This window comes from Protopterus annectens, chromosome 7.part0, assembly GCF_019279795.1.
Source record: "Protopterus annectens isolate FY-2018-M chromosome 7.part0, PAN1.0, whole genome shotgun sequence".
In the NCBI taxonomy this organism is placed as follows: Eukaryota; Metazoa; Chordata; order Ceratodontiformes; family Protopteridae; genus Protopterus; species Protopterus annectens.
In genome coordinates, this window is record NC_056739.1 from 862,349,838 (window position 1) to 862,375,266 (window position 25,429).

At 45.8% G+C, this 25,429-nt stretch overlaps 2 protein-coding genes across 3 annotated transcripts in view; one reads left to right on the forward strand and one right to left on the reverse strand.

Moving 5' to 3' along the window:
- Nucleotides 1–15,214, reverse strand: part of LOC122806745 (transforming protein RhoA-like) — a gene marked incomplete in the record, with an annotated part of 51,267 nt that extends 36,053 nt beyond the window's left edge. Inside the window, 1 exon segment of the mRNA XM_044077420.1 lies at nucleotides 15,071–15,214. Within this exon segment, the coding sequence (XP_043933355.1) occupies nucleotides 15,071–15,104 (34 nt within the window).
- LOC122806743 (ATR interacting protein) overlaps nucleotides 1–25,429 on the forward strand; it is a 1,230,392-nt gene that overhangs the window by 282,273 nt on the left and 922,690 nt on the right. The window lies entirely within an intron of this gene.

Sequence of the window (25,429 nt, forward strand, 5' to 3'; positions counted from 1 at the left end):
TGCTATCAGAAACCGCTGAGAAGAAATCGCCCATTGCCACAGTCTGAGTGCTTCTCGACATAGGGATAGGACCTGGTTCCGCCTCATCGGTAGATATACCACACTACAGACATATTGTCCGTCTGGATTGCTATCGATCCCAAGGGAAGAGAGTCTTGAAGGGCTTGCAACGCTAAAAGCACTGCTCTCATCTCTAGAACATTTATATGCAAGTGGCATTCGCCTGGTTGCCATATGCCCTGGACAGTTCTGCCCTGATAATGCCCCCACCCGATCAGGAGGCGTCCGTTGTCAGAGTAGCAACCGGAGGGAAGGAACAAAGGGTCTTCCCAGGGAGAGCTGAGGGGAAGACATCCACCAAAGAAGATGATTCTTGCATGCTTGCGTAATCATAATGGTGTGGGACATCGGAAGTTGCTGGTATGACCATTGTGTGAAGAGCATCCATTGAAGGATTCTCATGTGGAATCTGGCTAATAGAAGTAGAGGGATAGCAGCCGCCATAATCCCCAGTACTTTCAGAACTAACCTGGCTTTGACTCTGTTGCTGTGGAAGAGAAGGGAGACCATTTGGCATATGTCTGCTATTCTTTGATCTGTCAGTCTCGCAGACATGTTGACTGTGTCTAGATTTGCGCCTATGAAGGTAATAGCACGACAAGGTGACAAAACAGACTTTTCGCAATTTATTGATATGCCTAACTTTTGACAAATGCGAAAGGTGTAGTCTCTGGCCATTAGAAGAAGATGCTTGGTAGGAGCTGTGAGGAGCCAGTCGTCCAAGTATGGAAACACCTGGAATCCTTGACGTCTCAGGTGAGAAGCTACCACTGCCATGCATTTGGTAAACACCCGGGGGGCAGTGGTGAGACCAAAGGGCAGGGCTCTGAATTGAAAGTGACTGGTTCCCAGCCGGAAGCGGAGGAATGTCCTGGAGCGTCTGTTCATTTTTATATGATAGTACGCATCCTGGAGGTCTATAGAGCACATCCAGTTTTCCTTTCCCAATAGGGGTAGGATGGATTGTAGCGTGACCATCCAAAATTTTGTTTTCTTGACCGACTTGTTCAAGATACTGAGATCCAAAATGGGTCTCCAGTCCCCTGTTTTCTTTGGAACCAAAAAGAATTTGGAGTAGATTCCGGATCCTTGCTGGTCTGCTGGCACTGGCTGAATGGCTCTTTTTGCAAGCAACTTTGAAATTTCCAATGCTGCTTGATCCCTTTGAGCGGTGGAACATCTGGAAGGGATTCTTTTGATTGATTTGGAATACGAAAGAACGGAATGGAATAGCCTTCGGAAATGATGGACTGTACCCACTTGTCTTGAGTTAGGGATCGCCAGGCTTCTGGGTACAGTGACAATCTTCCCCCGACTGCCTCCGAAGGTGGACAGTCGGGCAACACCTCAGGGATGCTGGAAGGGCTTATCGGAAAAGGTTTCTCGATTGCCCTGGTTCTGCGGACCCCCCCCTGCCTCTAGGGCGACGTCTACCATTATTGTTCCCCCCTCTGCCTCTGGAGGGGAACAGACTCTGTGCGTCAGGCAAATTCCCTTGAGATTGTTTGCGGAACCACATTTTCCCACTTTTCCGGCCTTTGGGGTAAGGTCTAGAAGGAGTAGAAAAACGGACTCCGATGGCAGAAAGAGTTTTGCCATCCGTCTCGCACCTCGTCAAGGTTTCTTTCACTTGAGGACCAAAGAGAGATGATCCATCAAACGGGGAATTAGTGAAAGACGTTTTAAAGGGGTCCGCAAAATTGCATAGTCGCATCCAGGCATGCCGGCGTAAGGCGACACCTGTCCCTGCGGCTTTGCTCGCTCCATCAGCCGCATATGAAAGGAGGCACATGGAGGAGTTCGCTATAGAATTTAGGGTAGCCAGCTGAGCGTTCATCTTGTCCTGAAAAGCCGCAGCTGTAGGATCCTTCAACATCTCACTCGCTTCCTTGATCAAGTCTCTTTGAAGACGAGTGAAATGGCATAGGTAGTTCAGCGAACGCATTGCAAAGGTCGCTGACGAAAACATCCGCTTCCCGTACCTGTCCATAGACCTAGACTCCTTGTTAGGAGGATGGACAGGCACCGAAGGATCAGCTAGTTCCTTCTTAGTGGCAGCAGCTACCACCATAGCATCCACAGTAACTCCTTTGGTCAGAAATTGCTTGTCTGTTGGTGCTGTTATAAACTTTGAAGGTCTCCTGGGGGTGGGGTCCACTGAGTCAGGAGCCGTCCAAGCCTTTTTTGCTACCACCTGCATGAGGGGGTCAAAGGGGGGGGACACCCAGGAGGTGGAAGGGCGAGAGCCAAACGCCTCAAGATACACAGATTCATCCTCCGAAGGGTTAAGGGCTGGCCAATTTCCCCTCTGTTTCAGAATTTCTAGAATGTCTGCAAAGGAGACATCTTCAGAAGGGGAACGGGGGGAACCCTCGGAATCCTCTATATCTGTGTCAGAGGTGACAGACTCAGGTGAGTCTATGTGCTTCCTCTTACACTTTCTCTTCCTAGGGGGCTCCCCTGCCAATTCAGGAGAGGCCTCGGAAGAGGATGAGATCCCCACAGGGGATTCTTGAGGAGCTGGCTCTCTGCGGTCTGGGATGAGGGAGTGAGTAGACATAACCTGAGGCACCGAAGAGGGAGGAGCGGACGGAGCCGACCGTGGAGTTGAACCAGGTTCCAACACACTCCGCATGACCTCGAACGCACCCCTGTCAGGCAGAGCCAGAGGTCCCCACTGCGAAAAGCTGAGAACCCCCCTCGGCACCGACAGTGATGGCTCCGAGGCCAATGTCGGAGCCGAACTCACCAGCGCCGAGGCACCGAGAGGGAGAGCGGGGTCAGACAAGGGTCAGATGCCACTCACCCCCTCGGAGCAGACGAGGGAAGTCCGGCGCCGAGATTCTTCCAAGGAAGAAATCGGAGCCGACAACGGAGCCGAAGACAATTGTATCGGCTCCGACGCTACCACAGTCTCGGTTCCGAAACGCCCCGGCTCCGAGCTCAAAGGAGTCGGAGGAGGAACATTTTGAGGGACAGGGTCAAGCATCGACTGATGAGTTGGGCTCTGAAGCATTTGGGCCAGTGCCTCGGACTTAAGAAGTCGACTCACTACCCTCTGAAGGTCATGATCCGAAAGCCTCGATGACCTAGAGGAGTAAGATCTATGGCTTCGTTCAGACAGCAAGGGAGACGCTGGAGCCGAATGAACGGAGCCAAGGGACGGTGACCTAGACCTCTTTCTAGATGTCGGCTCCGATGGTCTGATCGGAGCCGACACAGGAATTTCCAAAGCCTCGGCTCCAGCCGGAGCCGAGGAACCACAGAAGCTACAGTCTGAGACTCATCGGCTCCAGCCGGAGCCGATGTAGCAGGAGGTTTCGAAGCCTTAGGCCTCGACTCAGAAGCTGGAGTCGAGGACCTAGAAGCCTTAGAGGGTTTGCCCGAAGTAGCAGTAAGGGAACCCTCAGGCTTAAGCAAACCTCTTAAAATGAGTTTATTTTTTCTTTCCTGCAGGACTCTAGGGCTGTAGCCATGGCATACAGCACAAGAGTCCTGCAGGTGTAAAGGTCCCAGGCAGTACACACAAGAAGTGTGACAGTCTGTCAGAGACATTTTCTGACAGCACGAGTCACACTTCTTGAAGCTTGAGACCTTTGAGTCCTTAGACATTGTCAAGGAAAGTGTAACCACACACACACACAAACACACCGATTACACTTTACACAAGTTTAACTAAAAAAAATTATACTATACACAAGTTTTTAGATCCCTAACAAAAAACACATACACTCCACTAAGGGGATGGAAGGGCCCGAAGGCCTGAGGGAAGAACTTATAAGTTCTTTGTGGAAAAAAGGGTGGATAAACAGAAGGAAAAGGGTCTAAATCCACTAAGTAAAGGGAAATAACAATAATAGATTAAATTAAAGGGGTTTAAATAGACTATAGATTACTCTACAATAACTCACCTGAAGCCGGTAGGAACCAAACACCTCGATCGCTGTAGCGGCAAACGAGATCTGAGGTAATACACACCTAGCATTGTGGGATATAAGGGGAGCCTCGAGCCGGTGGAACCAACTCTCGAGCTTTTAGAGTGGCCGAGTCGAAGCCGAGGTCGGCTCCGAACCCATCCAGCAAGAATGAAGGCGAGATAGACAACTTAACATTGAGTGTTTTCAGCTGACTATGAAGAGTTTTGTAGCTGTGCTGAGTCAGCAGAAGAGGCATTACAGGTAGAGGCCAGGGAGGAGCATGTGTTAGGCTCCTCAGGAGTGGGTACCAGTGCTGTCTTGGCCAGTCTGGAGCAATCAGTATCATCTTCGGTCTGTCTGCTCTTGCATTCAAGAGCACCTTGGGCAGAAGAGGCAGAGGTGGGAAAGCGAACACTGTCCATGCTGTCCAACTGAATGAAAGTGCGTCCACTCTCCAGGCCTTTGGATGAAAGGTCCTTGAACAAAACTTTTCCAATTGATGATTCCTGTGGGAGGCGAAGAGATCTAGGTCTGGCCTCCCCCACGCTTGGATTATCTTTGTAAACACCTGAGGATGCAACTTCCATTCGTGCGGATCTGTCATATTTCTGCTTAGATTGTCTGCCAGCGTGTTTTCCAAACCTGGCAAGTACTGTGCTTGAAGTTCGATTTGCCATTCCAGAGCCAAGTTCCAAAGTGTCATGGCTAGTCTGCACAGGGGGCATGAATGTGTTCCTCCTCGTTTGTTTATGTACCACATTACTGTGGTGTTGTCTGTTCTTATCCATAATTGTCCTGGATGCAGGAGGTCCTAGAATGCTGTAATTGCATTTATCACTGCTAGCATTTCTTTTTGATTGATGTGAAGGTGCTTTTCCTTTTGGGACCATTTGCCTTGAATGCACCTGTCTGTCATGTGCGCCCCCCCAGGCATAATCTGAGGCGTCTGTTGTGATGACTTGATTTGCTTGAGGCTTGCAGAATGGGAGACCTGTGTTAGCTTGACATGCTTGGGCCCACCATAGAAATTCCTTTTGCAAACATGGAATTATTGGTATTATTGTTTCCAAATTGTGGCTGTGTTGAGACCATAGGTTTTTTTAGGTACCATTGAAGTTCTCATATGCAACTTTGCACATGGGATTAAAAGAATGCAAGATGCCATGAAGCCCAGAGCCTGCAGGATTTTCCTTGCAGTAAGCCTGGTACAATTTGCTAGTATTTTGAAGTACTGAGTTAGTTGCCCTTGTTTTTCTGGCGTAAGGTAGGCCATCTGGGTGTTTGTGTCCAAGTTGGCACCCAGGAAAGTTATTTTCTGAGATGGTGTTAGCCTGGATTTCTCTTCGTTGATTGTGTATCCCAGAGAATTCAGTAACCGTGTTGCAAAAACCAGATGTTCCAGAAGTATGTGCTTGCTGTCTGCTTGGATCAGGCAGTTGTCCAAATAAGGGTAAATTTATATCCCTTGAAGTCTGCAGTAGGCAATTACTGATGCCAGGCATTTCGTAAATACTCTGGGTGCAGTAGATAAGCCAAAGGGCAATGCAGAGAATTGATAGTGGATTGAACCTGCAAGAAATCTGAGGTATCTTCTGCAGCTTTGTCTGACTGGGACATGCAGGTATGCCTCCTTGAGGTCCAATGTTACCAGCCAAAACTCCTTGCCCAGCATGGGAAGAAGGTGCTGTAATGTGAGCATCTTGAATTTTGGTACGAGTAGAAATGTATTTAGGATGGATAAGTCCAAAATGGGTCTCCAGTTGGTTTCTTTCCTTGGTACCAGAAATAGTCTGGAATAAAAATCTTGACCTTGTTCGTGAGTAGGTACCTCTTGAATAGCTTTCATGTCCATGAGTTTTGAAATTTGTATTTGTGCCTCTGCCCTTTGAGTGGCAGGTTTGGCATGCTTTTCATTTTTGGAAGAGTGTGAAAATGAAATCTGTAGCCTCTGTTTATAATGTCCAGGATCCATTTGTCTGTTGTGATAATATGCCAATTTCTTGTAAATAATGCCAGCTTTCCTCCCAAGGGAGCTGCCAGCTGAGACTTGCTTGGCATGAAAAGGAGGAAGTCATTGGGTTTGTTTTCTGTATTGTTGTGCACTGTCTTCGCCACCTCTTGGTGCTGGAGTTTGCCATTGTCTGCCTCTATATGATCCTTGAGATTGTCCTCTGCCCCTTGAGCACCTGTATCTACCTCTTTGGGGCTTGTCCGTGGCTGGAAAGGACCAGTTTTTAGAAGGCCAATTTCTGCTAAAACAAGGTGGTTGTACCTGTAGAAAAGCCTTGACAGTTTGCATAGATTTAGCTTTTTCTTCCATTTTCCGTAGTAACTCCTCAGCATTAGTACCAAATAGTACATCCTTTTGTAAAGGAGCATCTAGTAGTTTAGCTTTAACATGATCACTTTGTTCCCTAAGCCAGGCATGTCTACGAATGACTGATCCTGTAACAGCAGCTCTACTTGAGGCCTCCTCTAAGGCATCATAGCCACATTGTAAGGTGTGTTTACCCACTTGTTCTGCACTATGCATCATATCCTGCAATTCCATCAAATCTGGTTGTTCAGGTTGAGACATTTTATTTCTTAATTGTGATAACAGAAACTGCTGATATTTAAGCATATGGAACTGACAATTTAAGGCCCTCATGGCTAGGGTGGCCGAGGTGTACACCTTTTTTCCCCACCTTTCTAAGGATCTAGATTCTCTTTCGGAAGGTAGTGGATTCTTGGCTGTAGAGGCCTTCATTCCCTTGGGGCCTTGAGAAATGGTTTCAGGGTCAGCATTATGGCTTTTGAAAAGAAATTGGTGAGAGTTAGGAACTCTGTAGTACCTATCAGGTTTGACTGGGGCAGGAGGCAGGGAATCCGGATTAAGACAAGCCTCCGAGTAAACATCATCAAGTATGTCCAAGACAGGAGGTATAGCCAGAGGTCTGTGTTGAGGTAACAAAAGAAAATTCCTAAGCCTTTTCTTGGAATCAGAAAAGTCTTGGCCTTCCCAATGGAAGTGTTCCCTCAAGGTGTGCAAGGTTTCCCCAAAAGAAAAATCCTCTGGGGGAGATACAGAAGGAATGGACTGTTCTGCATCGGAATCTTCATAAGGAGAATACGAGTGTTCCTCTACATCAGAATGTTCTGAGAAAATGGAGCCCTGTTCAGAAGAGGGAGAATCTTCCTCCACTCTGGGTCTCTTGTCTGGAGGGGGTTGGGAACCCCTGATAAGAGTAATTAAATCCTCAGCCATTTTAAGCATCTGCTTTTTAGGCATGGGGCCTGGGGATGGGCCCTGAGCAACAGGCCTCTTGGGATGCATGGCCGATTTGGACTTAGTAAAGGCCTTAATGGAAAAGGAAGAAGAGGGCCTAAAGACACCCTGGGTGGAAGTGGACCTGTCCACATTAGGAGGCTCAACACTCAGTGGCTTCGGTGTTTGTAGTCTAAGTAAGGGCCGAGGTACCTGCAGTCTCTGTTACAGAAGACACCGCCAAGGGAGTGTCATCGGTAGTCAGGGACTGCATAGACGTCTCACTGAGAACCGGACCACATGCAGCCGGTTTTGGCATGGTGTCGGTGGACCGTTCTTGCGTTTTTTGGACAAAACGGTAGTCGGAGTCTCAGACGACATTTTATAATCAAAGGCTTTACCAAAATAATGTTGGGCAAACTCCGCCCGACGCTTAATAGTGCGTTTATTGAACGTCGCGCAAAAGCGACAGCCCGAGACGTCGTGGTCTGGGCCTAAACAAGATATGCAGAGGGAATGGAAATCCTTATGCAGTATTTGCTTCCCACAAGGAATACAATTGTTAACTTTGTCTGACATCGGTCTGAGGCAAGAAAAGTTTCCCCAACGGGGTACTTAGCTTTAAAGAAGACTTCGGTTTCCAATTTTTCATAAATTCAGGAGCTGGCCGACCGGCACTTGCAACTGCTTCTGCTTCGGGCACCGCGCGGCAAAAAAGACTGGATAATATGGCGTCGGCTGTGTCTTGTATACCCCTGTTACACTGACGTCAGGAAAGAAAGCGACAACAACCGACGCCGGACCTAGACTTTGGAATTCGGCCGACCGAGGACCCGCCTGACGGCAGAGAACCCATATGTGATTACTGCAGCTGTATGCACGATGAACATCAGGCATTCAGACCAACAATTAAGTGATGGCGTTCAGATTGGCGGCAAAGAAGTTCTGAAGATGGTACATCTGGATGTTACCTTTATGCCCTGCACTACGCAAGGAGCATACATGTGATGTATGGTGTACCTTAAAACAACCTAAAGGCTTTGGTATACTGTACAGACGTCAGGCCGCCCTTGGCAAGGGATCCTTACTGTAAAGAATACTGCAACAGTGAAATGGAAGGACATCTTGTTTGTTGAGCATCCATTTGTGGGGGGTCTTTGATGGACCTGCTGAGGGAGTCTGCCAGGACTGTTCTGAGTGGGAATGTAAACTGCTTGAACAAACATGTTTGCTTTGACAGCCAGGTCCAAGACAATCTGAGCCAACCTTCACAGCTGGTAGGATCTTATCCCTCCCCTGCTTGTTCATGTACCACGTGACTGTTGTGCTGTTTGTGAATACTCAGAGGTCCTAGTTTCTAGAGATGGTAGAAGGCGTATAGGGCCTAAATGAGAGCACTCAATTTCTTTCAGGTTGGTGTATTCTGCCTAGAATTGTTTCTCAACAACCATGGACCTTGTGAAGCTCGATCCATGTCCTTCAAGCCTTGTATGGAGTAGTTGGGGGTGCAGTTCCTAACTTTACACCATGAAGGATAGGCCTGGATTGAGGTCCATCTGTGTCACCCACCAAAGGATCTCCCTCCCGAGACAAGATTAGAGATTCGTGTCCAAGGCAGATAGTGTTGGGACCATACATTTTTCAAGCAATGTATTTGCCTCGCATGCAGATTGACAATTAGAAGCATAGAGACGATTTATGCCATGTAACCTAGTATTCTCAAAATCTCCCCTGCTTAGCAAATCTGGAGAAGTAAGAGGGATCTGAAGTAAGCTGCAATGCTCTGCACCTTCTCTCATAGGGTAGGAAGACCTGCATATTCTGTGTTTCTCATCTGCAATCCTTGGAAATCTGTCCGGAGTGAGCAGAAGGGAAACTGTTTTCTGGCTGATTTTTTGGGGGGCATCTATTTCTCGGAAATGGAAGCAAATGCTGAAGGTTTAGTGCAGACTAAGTTTGCAAGCTGGGGGTTATCAACTCCTCTGCAGACACTAGAATTCTTCAAAAATGTCTCTCTAACAGTGTGAAAGCCAAGGTCTTAAACTCACTGCTAAGAATGTGTAATTGTACCCTCTGGGAAGTCAACCATCCCGACTAATACCGCGTTAATAAGTCACCAAGTCGACCCAGTGGTTTGGGGACCTGGGTACATACTAGACAGTAGCTTTACTTTCAAACCATCATGTGGCCACAGTGGTGAGGAAATCCTTTTATATTGCACAACTTATAAGTAAGATCATGGCATACAGATCCACAGAGATCATTATCCTACTATCTTCTACTCTTATCAGACCAAATCAGAGTACAATGCTCTCTTTGGTATGTACCTGACTAGGCATATGCAGCAATTAGAGCGACTTCAGAGGTTCCTTACAAAAAGGAAACGAGGCATAACAAAACTGCCTTATGCAGAGGAACTTAAAGCCCTTTCCCTCTAATTAGTCTCCTGCAGACTGCGGAGGAGGAATGTATGCCTGGCTTATAAGGCATCTATAAACCCCACACTTGCGAATCTCCCATATATTCATAAGTCCAACAGTACTAGAACAACAAGGTCTAAGTAACATGAATTTCAGCAACTTAAACAGGACATAAATGGAGAGAGAGATGTGTCCTAGAGACTGTCCCTCCTATGGAACAGGCTTCCCATCCATGTGAAGCCAAGTTTGTCTACTACCCAGTTGAAGTGCAACCTAGACCAGTGATGAGAATAGGAAATTTACCCCAGGCCAGACACCCTTGTCCTTTATTGGAGGGAGGTTGAGTATAAATGCCTGTCCCCCAATGTTCTATCTGGATACAGGATATCATCATTATTTTGGGAAAACTCGGCTAGGCTTAGGAAGGCCCCCAGTTCATTAGCCTAGTAATCTATGTATCTATGACCTTGACCCCGACTTGCAGGAGGTGGTAAACAGTAAGGTCTTAGGCAATGAAGCCTAGATAAGCAAACTAGGAGGGGGAATATTTATATTCCCAGAGTATTACAAACTGCTATAACTGAAGCCAGGCACTTTGTGAAAACTCTGGTGAGCTGAGCCGCTAGAGAACTTCATGAATTTCCTGCACGATGGGTGTACAAGTATATGTAGGTACCAGTCCTTCAAGACCATATATGCCAGACAGACCTTTGGAAGGAAAAAGGGAAGAAGGTTCTGAAGAGGCAGCATTGTTAAAGTGTGTACCCTGAGGAAAGTGTTTAGCTGAGACAGGTCCAACATGGGTCCCCACTGTCTTTCTTGACATCAGGAAGAACCTGGAGTAAAATCCACATCCCACAAAATGTAGAGGGACTGGCTCTACAGTACCTTGGGAAAGTAAACATTTTGTAGGATAGTATGGAGAAGATAAAACTGGCTGTGAGGAGAAAGTGGAATGTTTTGAAGGGAGGGAACTTCTTCCACAATATTCTGTAACCCAGTTGGATGATGGCAAGTACCCAACTTGTCTGCAGCGATCTTTTTCCAGTATTAAATTGGGTACCTTTTTTTTTGGGGGGGGGTAGTCACAGACTTGTACGTGGAGGTCTCCCAGATCAGGGGTCCCTATCAGTTTTTTTTTTTTTTTTAATGGAAATCCTTCTGGGTGCCACCTTGTGTTTTCAAGAAGGCCTAGAATAAAAATTGACATGGTTCTCTCTCTGCTGTCTGGGCACAGATGCAAGAAGAATCTGTCTGCAGTCCTTCATAAACCTGCCTTGTTTCTTGCAAGATCTTGTACAACTAGTTGCTGCCTAAGGTCCGAGCACAAAGTCCCTATCAAGAGGGGAATCTAGGAGCTTTGTCTTAAAACTTGCTAAGAGAAGCTGATTGTGTACTACATGAACTATAAAATGAACTGGCACCTCACCTAAGTGTCATGTTTAATCATAGCCTCACCTCAGGCTTCATGCCCACTGAGTGGTGCACAGCTACGGTTATCCCACTCCACAAGGGGGATCCACCTTGGATCCTGGGAACTGACGTCCCACCTGTCTGACGAGCCTGATCTGCAAGGGCATGGAACACATTATCATGAACTTATAAACAAAGACATTGGCAACCTTCAAACACTGGATCCCACCCAGTTTGGGTTTGTGAAGGGCCGATCTTGTCTCCTGAACCCGACTGACTATTTTGAATCAGTCTCCAGAGCAGTGGACGAGGGTAAGGCAGTCCACACAGCCTATCTGGACCTCGCCAAAGCCGTTGACACCATCCCCCACTCTGGAATCATAGATAAACTTACTAAGCTGGCCATAAATCCCTACGTCACTTGATGGGTTGCTGACAGAACCCAGACTGTAAAAGTAGCTAACTCCAAATCCAGCTCCAGACAAGTGGAATACCTAAGGGTTCAGTAATGGGACCACTCTTGTTTTGGCATCTACTTCTCTGAAATACAGGCCAACACTAAGGGACTCCGGCTAACAATGTTCATAGAGGACTGCAAACCGGGAGCCATTATTGAATCCCCAAATGATGTGGATATTCTACAAAAGGGCCTTACAGAAACAGATGCTTGGTGCCAGAGCCAAGGGCTCAAGCTTAATGCCAAGAAATGTACAGTTATCCCCTTTGGGAAAAACAATGTACCCATGAATTACCACACAGGTGGCAGTATACTAAACACGGAAAGTGTGATGAGAGACTTTGGGACACAGGTGTCTCACCTTCGATAACCACATCGCCACAACAGTCAGGAAATCCTTCTATGTGGCACACCTCATCATTAAGGGCTTTTCATCCAGAAAAAAAGGAGGTCATTGTTCCACTGTACTCATCCCTAATTAGACCCATTAGAGAGTACAATGCCCCATTTGGTATGTACCTCAGAAGACATCTGCAACAGCTGGAAAGGCCGCAGAAAAACCTCACTAAAAATCACAGGCCTAAAGCAGATGCCCTATGCTGACAGTCTAAAAAACTCCAGCTAATACTCTGTGGCATATCGTCTACTCAGAGGCGATCTCTGCTCAACATACAAGGCCATGTCAAACCCTGAGCTGTTGAACATGCGCCACTTAAAGAAATCCCTCAGAGCCACACGCTCCAGAGATCTAAACCTTGTCATCACAATGAACAAAATATGCTGGAGGGATAGGTTCCTGACCCAGAGACTCCCCATACTCTGGAATAGACTGCCCATACATGTCAAGCAGAGCGCCTCCTTGGCCCTCATCAAAAGGAACCTTGACGGTTGGATGGGAGATAGGAAATTCACCCCGGGATCACGTCAGTCACCCTGCTAGACAGGGGTCCAGGGGAAGCAAATATTGTGGGAAGAAATATCCAGGGAATTTATGGCTAGGCTTGTATAGGCCCTAGGGCTGATAGCTATGTTAACCAGGCATGTCTCCCAATAACCAAGCTAGTAGCGGCTGCTCTGGAAGAAGCATCAAAGCTGCATTTTATGCAAAGTCTTACACCTAAGTGGCTTAAGTTGCCCAAGAAAATCTTGTTTCAAGTCTGGTACCATTCAACCATCACCTTAGCTAGGTGGGCTAGGATGGACAGAAGGTACTGGTCATCTGGGTCTGGTAAATGATGGCTCTAAAAGTCAGGGCAGAAGCAGCACAAAATTTTTCCTCCACCTGTCTGTGTCGTTCTCTGAGGGTTAGGATTGGCTTTAGCTTAGAAAGCTCATCTGATGCTAAGAAGATGGCAGAAGGATCGATCAGCTACAGCATTCTTGAACAAATATTTACGTTAATCTACAACTTTATATAAAATCAGGATACTGGAGGCCAAAGGTCTGGAGCACAGGACATGGATGCAAAAGCATTAAGAAATGCCTCCAGGACTGCAGCGACAGGAAAAAGGGCCAGACTACACACTTTTAAAAGGTTGCAGTATCTTTTCCGAGCAAAGATTTATTTAGACTCCCACTCAAAATGTTCCATCATATTCACAATGGTCCCCTCCAAAAGATGGCTCTCCCACAGGGTAATCAGGGGAGGAGTCATCATCTGAGGGCACCTGACCACGTGAAATAATTTGAGAGGAGTATCTGAGGCCTCTCTCATCCTCAGAGAAAGTCTTCACAACAATCTGTGGAGAGGGTGAAGGGAGGGGCTGAAAAGAAAGGAGGTTTACGGGCCATAATGGCCTTAAAAAGACCTTGAGAAAAGTACATTACTTAATTCTCCCTGAAAGGTTGGGGGAGGGGGATTTCTGCCATTTTCTCCTATGGGTGGCATCCACATGGACCAAGTGTGGGTATTCCAACCTCTGGTATAACTCAAATTCAGTGAACCCTGAATTACTTCTGAGGGATACCCTCCAGGCCCCAACATAACAATCCAGGGTTCCCTTTCTCAGTACTAGTCACTTCACATGTGCGGTCCTTAGATGCCACATCAGCCTCCAATGGGGTCACAGTAGAAGGTGCCTGAGAAAAAGTCTGAAGTACTGTGGGTTCCTGCAACCTCTCCTGGTACGTTGGAACCCGACTGGACAGACTGAACATCAGGCCCAGGCCTAGAGTTTTTTCTTTGCTGCAGACAGTATGTCAGAAGTGGAGAGGGTCTGCCACCTTGGACAACTGCTTAAAATGTACAGTTTCTAGGAACATAGGGACAAAGGGGGATCACAAGGTCTTGAGTAAGAATGACTTGCAGATGGAACAAGATTTGTTGTACTTTTCTGCATCTATGCAGAAAACGCACTGGCAATTGATTTTTTTTTTTTTTTTAAAAGAACATCTGCCTACTGCACTCTCACTTTCCCCTTTTAGCCAGCATCTAACACAATCACAGACAGACACTATAAACAAGAAAGGAAGGTTCTCCAATGGGATACCTATGTGAATCCAAGATGACTTGCAGCACAAACACAGATCAGAAAGACAGGTCCGAGACTTGCTTTCTGGGTGATGGCAAGAAAGCCTAAAGATTTATAGCCGTACTTCTGCGTGTACCTACACTTATGGGCTGAGGTCATACATCAGATGTATGGCTTTCGGAAATGTTTAGCCTTTGGTACCTTAGCCAGACATCAGTGGTGATAGCCCATCTGTCTGGAATACTGCAACAGCGATTTCAGTCAGGACATCATACCATGAACATCATATTATAAAGCTTTTTTTTTTTTGCCCTAGTCTGCAGGATTGGCCCTAATGGCTCCCCTTCCTGCACCCAAATGACCCATTTGTTCTACCCTGTAGTGAAAGCTCTCCAGCTCACGTCCTCTCCAGCAGAGGCAAAACTCTACTGCTATGGAGCAGTCTAGTCTGCAGATCCAGTAGACTGCTCTATCCCCACCTTCTCAGATTGTGAGCTCTGTGACTGCCGTTTTGGAAGGTGAATGCATAACTCCTAAGAGGCATACCACTTGCAGTAGTACTACTATGCCAGTGATAATCTGCATTCCTCTGGGTGTTACCAATATACTGAGTCAAGCTGCCTCGCTCCCCCTATAGTGGGAGTCACACAGTTGGTAACGTACTCTCCTCATCTACTATCGGCTCTTTCAGTGGCCGTGAAGCTTGGTAACAGAGCTTTATCAATGGGCTGAGGGAAAGGGTCTTTATGTTATCAAGTTCTAAATACTTCAAAAAGGTGAATCCTCCTCTTGTTACACAAATTCATTGCAAGATGACAAACTCATTTATCATGCAAAGCTGATGTGTCAAGAAGCTCAGCTGTCTACTACTGTGACACACACAAAAGATCAACTACCTGATAGAACAAACACCAACTGGAATATGCAGTACATTTAATTTACCTATGCATTCAAAACCTAAACTTTAACAGAAAAAAATCAGTAAGTACACTGTACAAAGTGCCTGTTTGTCCAGCATTCTAAAAACGACATACACAAAAAAATGTCATTCCCCTCATTTGATTTTTCAGAATGTACAAGCTTACCTAAGCTGTCTGGGCTATCAATAGAAAAACACATTAGTATAACATCTGTGTCGGGGTAAGAAAGTGGCCTAAGTCGATCATAGTCTTCTTGTCCTGCTGTGTCCCACAAAGCCAACTCCACCTAAGAAAAAAAGGCACAATTAAACTAGGGAAATCCTTCCCTGATAACCAGTTTCACCAACAGTCTCAGACAGCTGAATAAAATAAAGGTCCCATTACATAACACTTGGCATTTTTTAAGACGCACACTGTGAACCAAACAGGAAATTAAGAATAGAATTCTTTAAAAAAATGCCAAAACAGAGAACGATGGTTGGCAGTAAACTCCTGCAACACAAAAAGCAAAAATACTTTTAATACATAGCAATACACAATTTCTAGTCAGTAATTTACTACCACAAGGTTAGACTAGACACGAGCTGTGTAAATGTGCAACTCGGCTTGACAGATTCTGCAATTTTCCAGCCAAAGACCAAGCCAAGCCCACTTCAGGAAACCTAAAGAACGCGATGAAAAATACAATTTGGGTTCATAGTGAAGTACAAAGTGATTTATCTGCAAACCATTATGAGCCTAGCTAAGAAACACCACCTATTCAGATGTTCCCTCTAGCTTCAAAGAGGGCAAGAGAAGATAGACTAGGGGAGAAAAGTACAGTTTTGTACCTACCATAAATGTAGATGTTCGAGGATCCACATTGCTGCAGTCCTAACTATTGGGTAGTCCGCTGTCCAGTCGGCCCGAATACCAAAGTATATTGACGCCGGTCAGGGCGCATTAGACTGACGCCAGTACGCCAGGGTACTAATGCGCATGACCGACGTCATATCCTCAGTCTTTTCTTGCCCCAGATGTCAGAAGACCCTGAAAAGATAAGGCCAAAAACCAAAAACTCCCAACATAACTGCACCAAAATATATATATATATATATATATATATATATATATATATACAAAATATACAAAATTAGCAGAATATAACCTCACCTACACAACCACCCCTAAACACAGAGGGAAGGAGGGAGGGATTGACTGCAGCAATGTGGATCCTCGAACATCTACATTTATGGTAGGTACAAACTGTACTATGTTCTTCATTCCTCATTGCTGCAGTCCTAACTATTGGGTAGAATCCCAAAGCAGAGGTAAGGGAGGCTGGCAAATCATAAGGAAGCAGGAACTGACAACATGCCCTGCAAAATAGCTGTGGCAAAACCAGCCCTAGACTTAGAGTAGAGAGGAAGGTGATAATGCTTAGAGAAAGTATGCACTGAACTCCAAGTAGCTGCCTCCAAAATATCCTTAGTTGCCACCCCTCAGAAATGCTGTTGAAGTGGCAGTAGCCCTAGTGGAATGAGGCCTAATCCCAGCTGGAATCTCCTTGCCATGATGGGAATAACAAAATGTAATGCAACACCCAATCCATCTAGAAATAGTTTGTTTTGACACAGGCTTGCCCTGAGAACTCAAAGCAAAGAAACAAACAACTGCTGAGACTGCCTAAAATCCTTAGTCCTGCTCAAATAATAACGCAATTGCCTGTGTACATCTAAAGTATGCAAAATCTTTTCCCCTTTATTTTGGGATCTGCATAAAACGTAGGCAAATGAATAGTTTGGTTTAAAGCCACACTAGAAACCACTTTAGGCATAAAGGAAGGATTAGTACGTAATGATACCCTATCCTTATGAAAAATCAAAAAAGGCTCAACCGCCATAAGGGCCTGTAACTCAGAAACCCTTCTTGCAGAAGTAATGGCCAACAAAAAGCAGTCTTCCATGACAAGTATTTCAGTTCAGCAGTAGCTGCAGGCTCAAAAGGTTGTAGAGTAAGTTTCTCCAACACAAAATTGAGATCCCAAGCAGGAGTAGGAGCTCTACGTGGGGGTCTTATATTCTTTGCCCCACTAAGAAATTGCTTGAACAAAGGATGTGAAAACAATGGTGGGTCACAATCATAGTGAGCTGAAATTGCTGCAGCATGAATCTTAATGGAAGAGAAAGACCAACCTTTGTCCAATAACTCAGTAAGATATTGAAGAGCCACACTCAAATTAGGCTCTGAAACCTCCAAATTCTTTGCTGCAGTCCAAAATAAAAATCTCTTCCATTTTTCTGCGTACACTTTCCTTGTACTAGGTCTTCTGGCTTCCATAATCACATTTAAAACTTGTTGAGGAAGTTGAGACCTGCTGTCTTTTAAAACATTATATGCCAGGCTGTGAGATGGAGAGTGAAGCTTGACATTGAGCAGACGACCGTCCTTCTGAGACAACAGATGTGGAATCAAGGGTAAAGGCCATGGAGGCTTCTTTACCAGACTCCTCAGTAATGGGTACCAGTGCTGCCGAGGCCAATCTGGAGCTATTAAAATCATCCTTGGCTTGTCTTGTCTGACCTTTAGAAGCACCTTTGGAAGAAGAGGCAGAGGTGGAAACGCATACACATGAAGATTTTTCCAACTGAAAGAAAGAGCATCCACATTCCAAACTGTGTGATGAAACCTCTTTGTGCAAAACTTTGGCAGCTGGTGGTTTAGTGGAGAAGCGAACAGATCTATGTCTGGAGTTCCCCAGGACACTGTCAACTTTTGAAATACATGAAGATCCAGTTTCCACTCGTGGGGATCCATGATTTGTCTGCTTAACACATCTGCTAAGGAGTTCTGTGCTCCCGGCAGAAACCTTGCCTGAAGAGTTAGTTGCAAGCTGAGCGCAGTCTCCCATAAAATCATTGCTTGCCTGCACAATGGGTAAGAATGTGTTCCCCCTTGTTTGTTGATGTACCACATGACAGTTGTGTTTGTCTGTTAGAATCAACACCTGCCCTGGAAGAAGTAACTCCTTGAAAGCCATTAATGCAAACTGGACTGCTAACATCTCCTTCATGTTGATATGTAGATGCTGTAGTCTGGCAGGCCACTTGTCTTGTATCCACTTTCCATTTAGATGAGCTCCCCAAGCAATGTCTGAGGCATCTGTCGTTAGAATTTGACTCGCCTCTGGCCGGGTCACAGAGAGTCCCTTGTTTAGGTGACATTCCTGAGCCCACCACAAAAATTCCTTTTGAATGCAAGGTATTATTTGAATGACAGTGTCCAAATCCTGGCAGTGCTGTGTCCATACATTTTTGAGATACCATTGTAGCTTCCTCATATGCAGTTTGGCATTGGGAAGCACCAGAATACAAGATGCCATGAACCCTAAGGCTTGAAGGACTGTCCTTGCAGTCAGCCCGGACTGAAGAGATAGTTGATGGAAATAACTGGAAAGATTCTTTTGTTTGTCCGGGGTTAAAAGGCCATCTGGGCTGCTGTATTCAGTCTCACACCCAGAAAGCACATGTCTTGAGAGGGTACTAGACTGGACTTTATTTCGTTCACAGAATACCCTAGGCATCTTAGCACTGCTATGACATATTCCAAATGCTGTAGAAGGTCTTCCTTTTCTTGAGCCAGAATCAGGCAATCGTCCAAGTAAGGATAGATTTGAATTCCTTTTAGCCTGAAGTAAGCTATCACTGGAGCCAGAACCTTGTGAATACTCTGGGTGCAGTAGATAAGCCAAAGGGCAATGCAGAGAACTGATAATGAGAATTTCCAGCTCGAAAACGCAGATACTTTCTGCAACTTAGTCTTATAGGCACATGAAGGTAAGCTTCCTTGAGATCTAAAGTTACCATCCAGTGATCCTTGCCCAGCAGAGGTAAAAGCTGTTGTAACATCAACATTTTGAACTTGGGAATGTCCAGATAAGTGTTGAGGATAGATAAATCCAAAATTGGTCTCCACGTGTTCCCCTTCTTCGGTACTAGGAACAGGCGAGAATAAAATCCTAGGCCCCTTTCTGGCACAGGAACCGGCTGAATGGCCCCTATTTGGAGTAACTGAGAAATTTGCTTGTGAGCCTCTTGTCTTTGTAGAGGAGGAATGTCTGTCATGCCTTTGAAAGGAGGCAAGGTATGGAAATAAAACCTGTAACCGTGGTGAATGATATCCAGAACCCATCTGTCTTGGGTAATTAAATCCCAATTTTCTTTGAAAAGAGACAGTCTTCCTCCCAACGGTGCTGCCAGGCAAGAATGAACTGGCAGCTGAAAAGGCAGGTCATTGGGTCTGCTTACGAAAGGACTGACCCCTGCCCTCACCAGAAGTCTGAGCAGGGGAACTCCCTGTTCTAGGCCTAAAAGAACCCCGAGCTCTGCCCCTACCACGTCTAGACCTACCCCTAGACTGGGAATCATAAGCAGGATAAGTCCATCCCTTAGCAGGCCAATTTCTACTGAACTTGGAGGCTGCACCTGCAAAAATCTTTAACAGTTTGCATAGACTTAGCCTTGTCCTCCATTTTCTTCAAAACTGCCTCTACAGCCCAACCAAACAACACATCAGACTGCAAGGGAGCATCCAAAATCCGTGTCTTAACATGCTCAGCTAAATTCTGATCTCTCAACCAGGCGTGCCTACGAAGAACAGAACCAGTGGCAGCCACCCTGGAGGAGGCCTGCACAGCATCAAAACCACATTGCAAGGAATGTTTACCCACCTGTTCAGACACATGAACTAAATCCTGCAACTCTTTACACTCAATACCTTCCGCCAGAGCATCCACCTTAGATTTCAACTGTGAAAGAAGATAATTCTGATATTTTAACATGTGAAACTGACAATTCAACGCCCTCATGGCTAAAGTGGAAGAAGTATACACTTTCTTTCCCCATCTATCCAAAGCCCTTGCCTCTATCAGGAGGGACAGGATTTTTAACAACTGAGGCCTTCACACCTTTAGGCCCCTGAGAAACAGTTTCCGGTCTGCCCTAGGACTCTTAAAAGATACTTATGAGCTTCAGGCACCCTATAATACCTATCCGGTTTAACTGGGGCAGGAGGCAAAGAATCAGGATTCAGGGAAGCCTCTGCAAAACATCTTCCACCACATTCAAAACAGGAGGTATAGCTAAAGGCCTATGCTGGGGTAAAACAAGAATTCCCTAAGCCTTTTCCTGGAATCAGAGAAATCTTGACCTTCCCATTTAAAATGCTCCCTCATGGAATGCAGAGTCTCTGAAAATGAAAAATCCTCAGGAGGGGAAGCTGAAGGAGTAGAATCATCCACATCAGAATCAGAATAAGGAGGGTACTCCTGCAAGTCTTCAGAAGACTCAGAAGCCTCGAGCAATGCTCAAAACTCTCAAACTCAGGTTCCACCCTAGGCCTCTTATCAGGAGGGGGCATAGAACCCCTTATCATAGTAATCAAATCCTCTGCCATTTTAAGCATATGTTTCTTAGGCAAAGACCCTGAAGCACTAGGAGAAACCCCACTGAAGCAAAACTCGGCCTGCCCCTCAAAGCAGCCTTGGAAACAGAAGGGGAGGCTCTGACCACCTTAGGAAGAGAGGGAAGAACAGCCACCTGAGAAGCCCCCTCAGCCTGGCCTACTTCCTGAGAGGAGACATCCTGTAACAGTAAAGTCTCTCCCTGAGACTCCAAAGAAACACCTGGCAAAACCTCCGGCTCCACTGAGTTTCTAAAGAACCGACGTCTGGGACTGCCGGTTCTTCCACTCTAGGCTTTGCTGTTTTGTCCTTGCGTTTTTTAGCCGAAGCCGGCGTCGGAGCATCCGACGGCATTTTATAATTACAACGCTTCCCAAACACTAACCTGGCACAGTCTAACCTTCTCTTAATAGTGCTTTGTTAAATCTAGCACAAGAGCGCATCCAACAACGCCGTGCTCAGGCCCTAAACAAGGTATACACAAAGTATGGTAATCCCTATGAGGTATCTGTTTCCCACAAGAAATACAGTTATTCACTTTTTCTGACATCCGGTTAAATACTGAGGCAAGAAAAACCAAAATATTCCCAACGGGTACTTAGCCAACTTTGATTCGGTCTGAAACTCTGGCTTCAGAAACTTTCAGAACGCCAACCTGCACTCGCAAAATTGCTTCTGCATCGGACCATGCGGCAAAAAAGACTGAGGATATGACGTCGGTCATGCGCATTAGTACCCTGACGTACTGACGTCAGTCTAATGCGCCCTGACCGACGTCAGCCATATACTTTGGTATTCGGGCCGACTGGACAGCGGACTACCCAATAGTTAGGACTGCAGCAATGTGGAATGAAGAACATCTAAGGTTGCCCATCCAATTTCCTAGATTTACCTTTAAGATGACAAGATTGTTATTCTGAAACGCAGCTGAAGTTTGTTCTTTGTTCTGGGGCTAGGGGAGAGGATACGCTGGGATATTAATCTATCGCAGACTGCCTTATCTGTCGAAGGCCTACATCATTTAACCAGGTACTATTTGTTATGTGATGGGAGAAGAGGTCAAAGAGTTAAATCCTTCATGGCCTGAAACGTTAGACACAGACTCAGCAAAAAGACAGTTGCCAGTCTGCTCTAATAAAGATTTTTTTCAGGCCACCGATTTCTTTTAGCTAGGAATCTCTGAGGTCTTGCAAGTGAAGCGATATGTTTAGACAAATACATGCTGAAAAGTGCATTACATTCAGTAACGAGTCAGATGAGAAACAAATAAAATGAAATTAAAGACATCTTTGTACCTGTTGGAAATGCCTTTGAAATTAGATGAACTACAAAGAAGGCTTTCAAAACTACTGTGCAAACACTAAGACAGAAGCATCAAGATTGCCTAAATCAATTATGGCAGTGTCTAGACTGAAAAGTTGTGTCACCTATATGGTAATGTCTTATTGAAGGTGGGCGTCACCTACATACGTGAAAATGATTTGTTTAACAATGCTATACTTTTTTCACATTTAACTTGAGACCATTGCCTTTTCACCAACTGTTAACATGGTATAACCCATATTGAAGCATTGTGAGTCAACAGAGCAAACACCCAATTTACAGTAGTCTGGTAAGAGTCAGCATGAAGGTTTGAGAAATAGAAGCAAACAGGACAGGGCCCAATGCTGATCCCAACTCTAACCATAAGAGTTATTTCAGACAACCAATTAGCTATCTACCACACAACAGATTTACAAGTGTGTCAATAATGCTTGTATGGGGAATGCTGATGGGCAAGGTCCAGATATGCTGTATGTACTGCATAACCACTATCCACCGCATTGGTTACTTTAAAAACAAAATAGAGGTTAAAGTTGCAGGACCCTCCTTTGACAAAGTCAAATTGGTAGAGAGATTTTCAATGCCCAGAATGAGTTCTGAGATACTACGTTTCATATCTTTACATATGAAATTAGTGAGAATGACAGGTCTGGACTTACTAGGGTACATGATAAGGTTACCCTTGTGCAATAGCATTACAGTACCATTTTTCCAGACTTCTAGAATGTGTACCCAGTGGATAGGTTTAGAGTAAACCGGTTAAACAGGGTTTCAAATTACCAGATTAATCAGTGCCAAATAAGTGCTAACTGGTATACCATCAAGACCAATGGGTGAGGCTTTCTTAGCTTTTGAAAGGTCTGAGTGAACTTGTCTCAGTAATTTAAGGGGATGGCTGACACTGTAGAACCAGTGGAAAAGCTACAAACAATAGGTGGAATAAAAGTTTACCAGCTAAGATACTTGCCATTTCCTTTGCCTTATGATGTGCAGACACAAAGCAATATGAAAGAGGAAGAAAAGAACCAAAAATAAAAGGGTGAAGGAGAATGGGAACTTAGCCTGTTAGCAAGGTATCCCTTCAAAATTTAAATGTTTGTGAACTAATTCAACTATATTGAAACTTCAAAATGTGGTCTTATTCAACAAGACTAACTTGAAATAGAGAAGTGAGAAACAAATAAAATGCATTACAAAAACAGCAATTCTGCAAGAACTACACCAAAATGACTACTAGAACAATATTTAGCAGAGGTAAAACATTAAAAATGTCATTTTGTTGAAGTTATCTGAGATGCTCTGCACACCCACTATATAGCAAAGTCCATAGGAAGTTACCAGGCTACTGGCTCAGAGGCCCTTAGCCAAGAGTTTAGCTCATGTTTAGACAAATCAGGACCAAATGCCCCTGTCCAGCAGGGACACAAGTGGAATCCCACGGATGTATTTGTCATTTCATATCCAGTTATCCAGGTTGAGCTTAAAGGGGTAAATAGGTACTCTAATCCTATTAATGTCACAGACCAGGGAGGGCGGGCGCGGGCGGGCGCGGGGAGGAGGGAGGGCGGGCGCGGGGAGGAGGGAGGGCGGGCGCGGGGAGGAGGGAGGGCGGGCGCGGGGAGGAGAGAGACAGAGCAGGGGAGGAGGGAGACAGAGCAGGGGAGGAGGGAGACAGAGCAGGGGAGGAGGGAGACAGAGCGCGGGGAGGAGGGAGACAGAGCGCGGGGAGGAGGGAGACAGAGCGCGGGGAGGAGGGAGACAGAGCACGAGGAGGGAGAGAGAGCGAGACGCGGGGAGGAGGAGGGAGAGAGAGCGAGACGCGGGGAGGAGGAGGGAGAGAGAGCGAGACGCGGGGAGGAGGAGGGAGAGAGAGCGACGAGGGGGAGAGAGACAAGGGGGAGAAAGACAAAGGGAAGAGAGAGACAAGGGGGAGAGAGAGACAAGGGGGAGAGAGAGACAAGGGGGAGAGAGAGACAAGGGGGAGAGAGAGACAAGGGGGAGATGGGGAGGGGAGAGAGAAACTAAGTGGGGAGAGAGAAAGTGGGGAGAGGAGGGAGGGAGAGAGAACAGGAGAGGAGAGAGAAAGGGAGGGGAGAGAGAGAAAGGGAGGGGAGAGGGGCAAAGGGGGAGGAGAGAACGGGAGGGGAGAGGAAAGAAAGTACAGTTTTGTACCTACCATAAATGTAGATGTCCGATAGGTATGCAACTGCAGTCCTGACATATGGGTTTGTCCTGCCTCAGGCAGCCCTTCGGTCGGCCGGATTCCAAAGTCTGGGTCCGGCGTCGGCTGATGTCGCCCTTTCCCAGACGTCAGAGCACCTGGGGTATAAAAGCGTCAGCCGACGCCATCGTCTTCAGTGTTTCTTGCCCCAGATGCCAGGTGCCCTCTAAGGAAGGCTAAATTTTGAAAATAGAGAAAAAATTCCAGACAAGTACAACAACATAAAAACAAACACACCATAAAAGATTACCCCAGGTAGCTAAAATGAGGGGTAGAAACCCAAAAGAATACCACAGTGGGGTAGGTGGGAGGGAAAACCTGACTGCAGTTGCATACCTATCGGACATCTACATTTATGGTAGGTACAAAACTGTACTATGTCCTTCAAGGATGCAACTGCAGTCCTGACATATGGGTTGAATACCATTGCCAACCTGGGGGTGGTAGGCACTAAGACAAAGATGGTGTAGCTAAAATGCCCTGCAGGACTGCAGAAGCAAACCCTGCTCTGGATCTGGAATATAAAGGCAGGTTGTAATGTTTGGAAAATGTATGCACGGAGCTCCATGTAGCAGCTTCTAAAATGTCCTTTGTTGCCACTCCTCTTAAAAAGGCTGTGGAGGTGGCTGTAGCTCTGGTGGAATGTGGCCTGACGTCAGCTGGCACAGTTTTTCCATGAAAAGAGTAGCAGAATCGAATGCAATTTCCAATCCATTTAGAAATTGCCTGTTTGGAAATTGCTTTTCCTGCAATCCAGCGCAAGCTACAAAAAGCTGGTCAGATTTTCTGAAAGACTTTGTTCTGTCCAAGTAGTAGCGCAACTGTCTGTGTATGTTCCAAGGTGTGCAGAAGTCTCTCTCCTTTATTTTGAGGATTGGGAAAGAAGGTAGGCAGGTGAATAGCTTGATTCAGGGACACCCTGGATACCACCTTTGGCATGAATGATGGATTGTTTCTCAAAGAAACTCTGTCCTGATGAAAAATGAGAAATGGTTGTATTGCCATAAGGGCCTGTAGCTCAGAGATTCTTCTTGCTGAGGTTACTGCCAGAAGGAAGGCTGTCTTCCAAGACAGAAACTGCAACTCTGAAGATGCTGCTGGTTCAAAGGGAGGAAGAGTTAATTTTTCCAGCATGAAGTTGAGGTCCCATGCAGGCACTGGTGGTTTCCTTGGAGGGTTAATGTTCTTTATACCTCTTAGAAACTGTCTTAGCAATGGGTGAGAAAATACAGGCGGATCAGTGTTATATTTGGCAGATACTGCTGAAGCATGTATTTTTATGGAACAATATGAAAGGCCATTGTGGAGCATTTCAGCCAAATATTCTAGGATCTGTGGAATGCTCATCACTGATGGGTCTTGACCCTTTTTGCTGTTCCAGATAAGAAATCTCTTCCATTTTGCTGAGCATGTTTTTCTAGTGGAAGGTCTGCGCGCCTCCAGGATGATATCTTTTACCCTTTTGGAAAGTGTATCCTGAGGAATAGTCATGGAATCTTCCAATGTTTTCAAGCTAGCAATGGGAAAACTTTTGGAACGA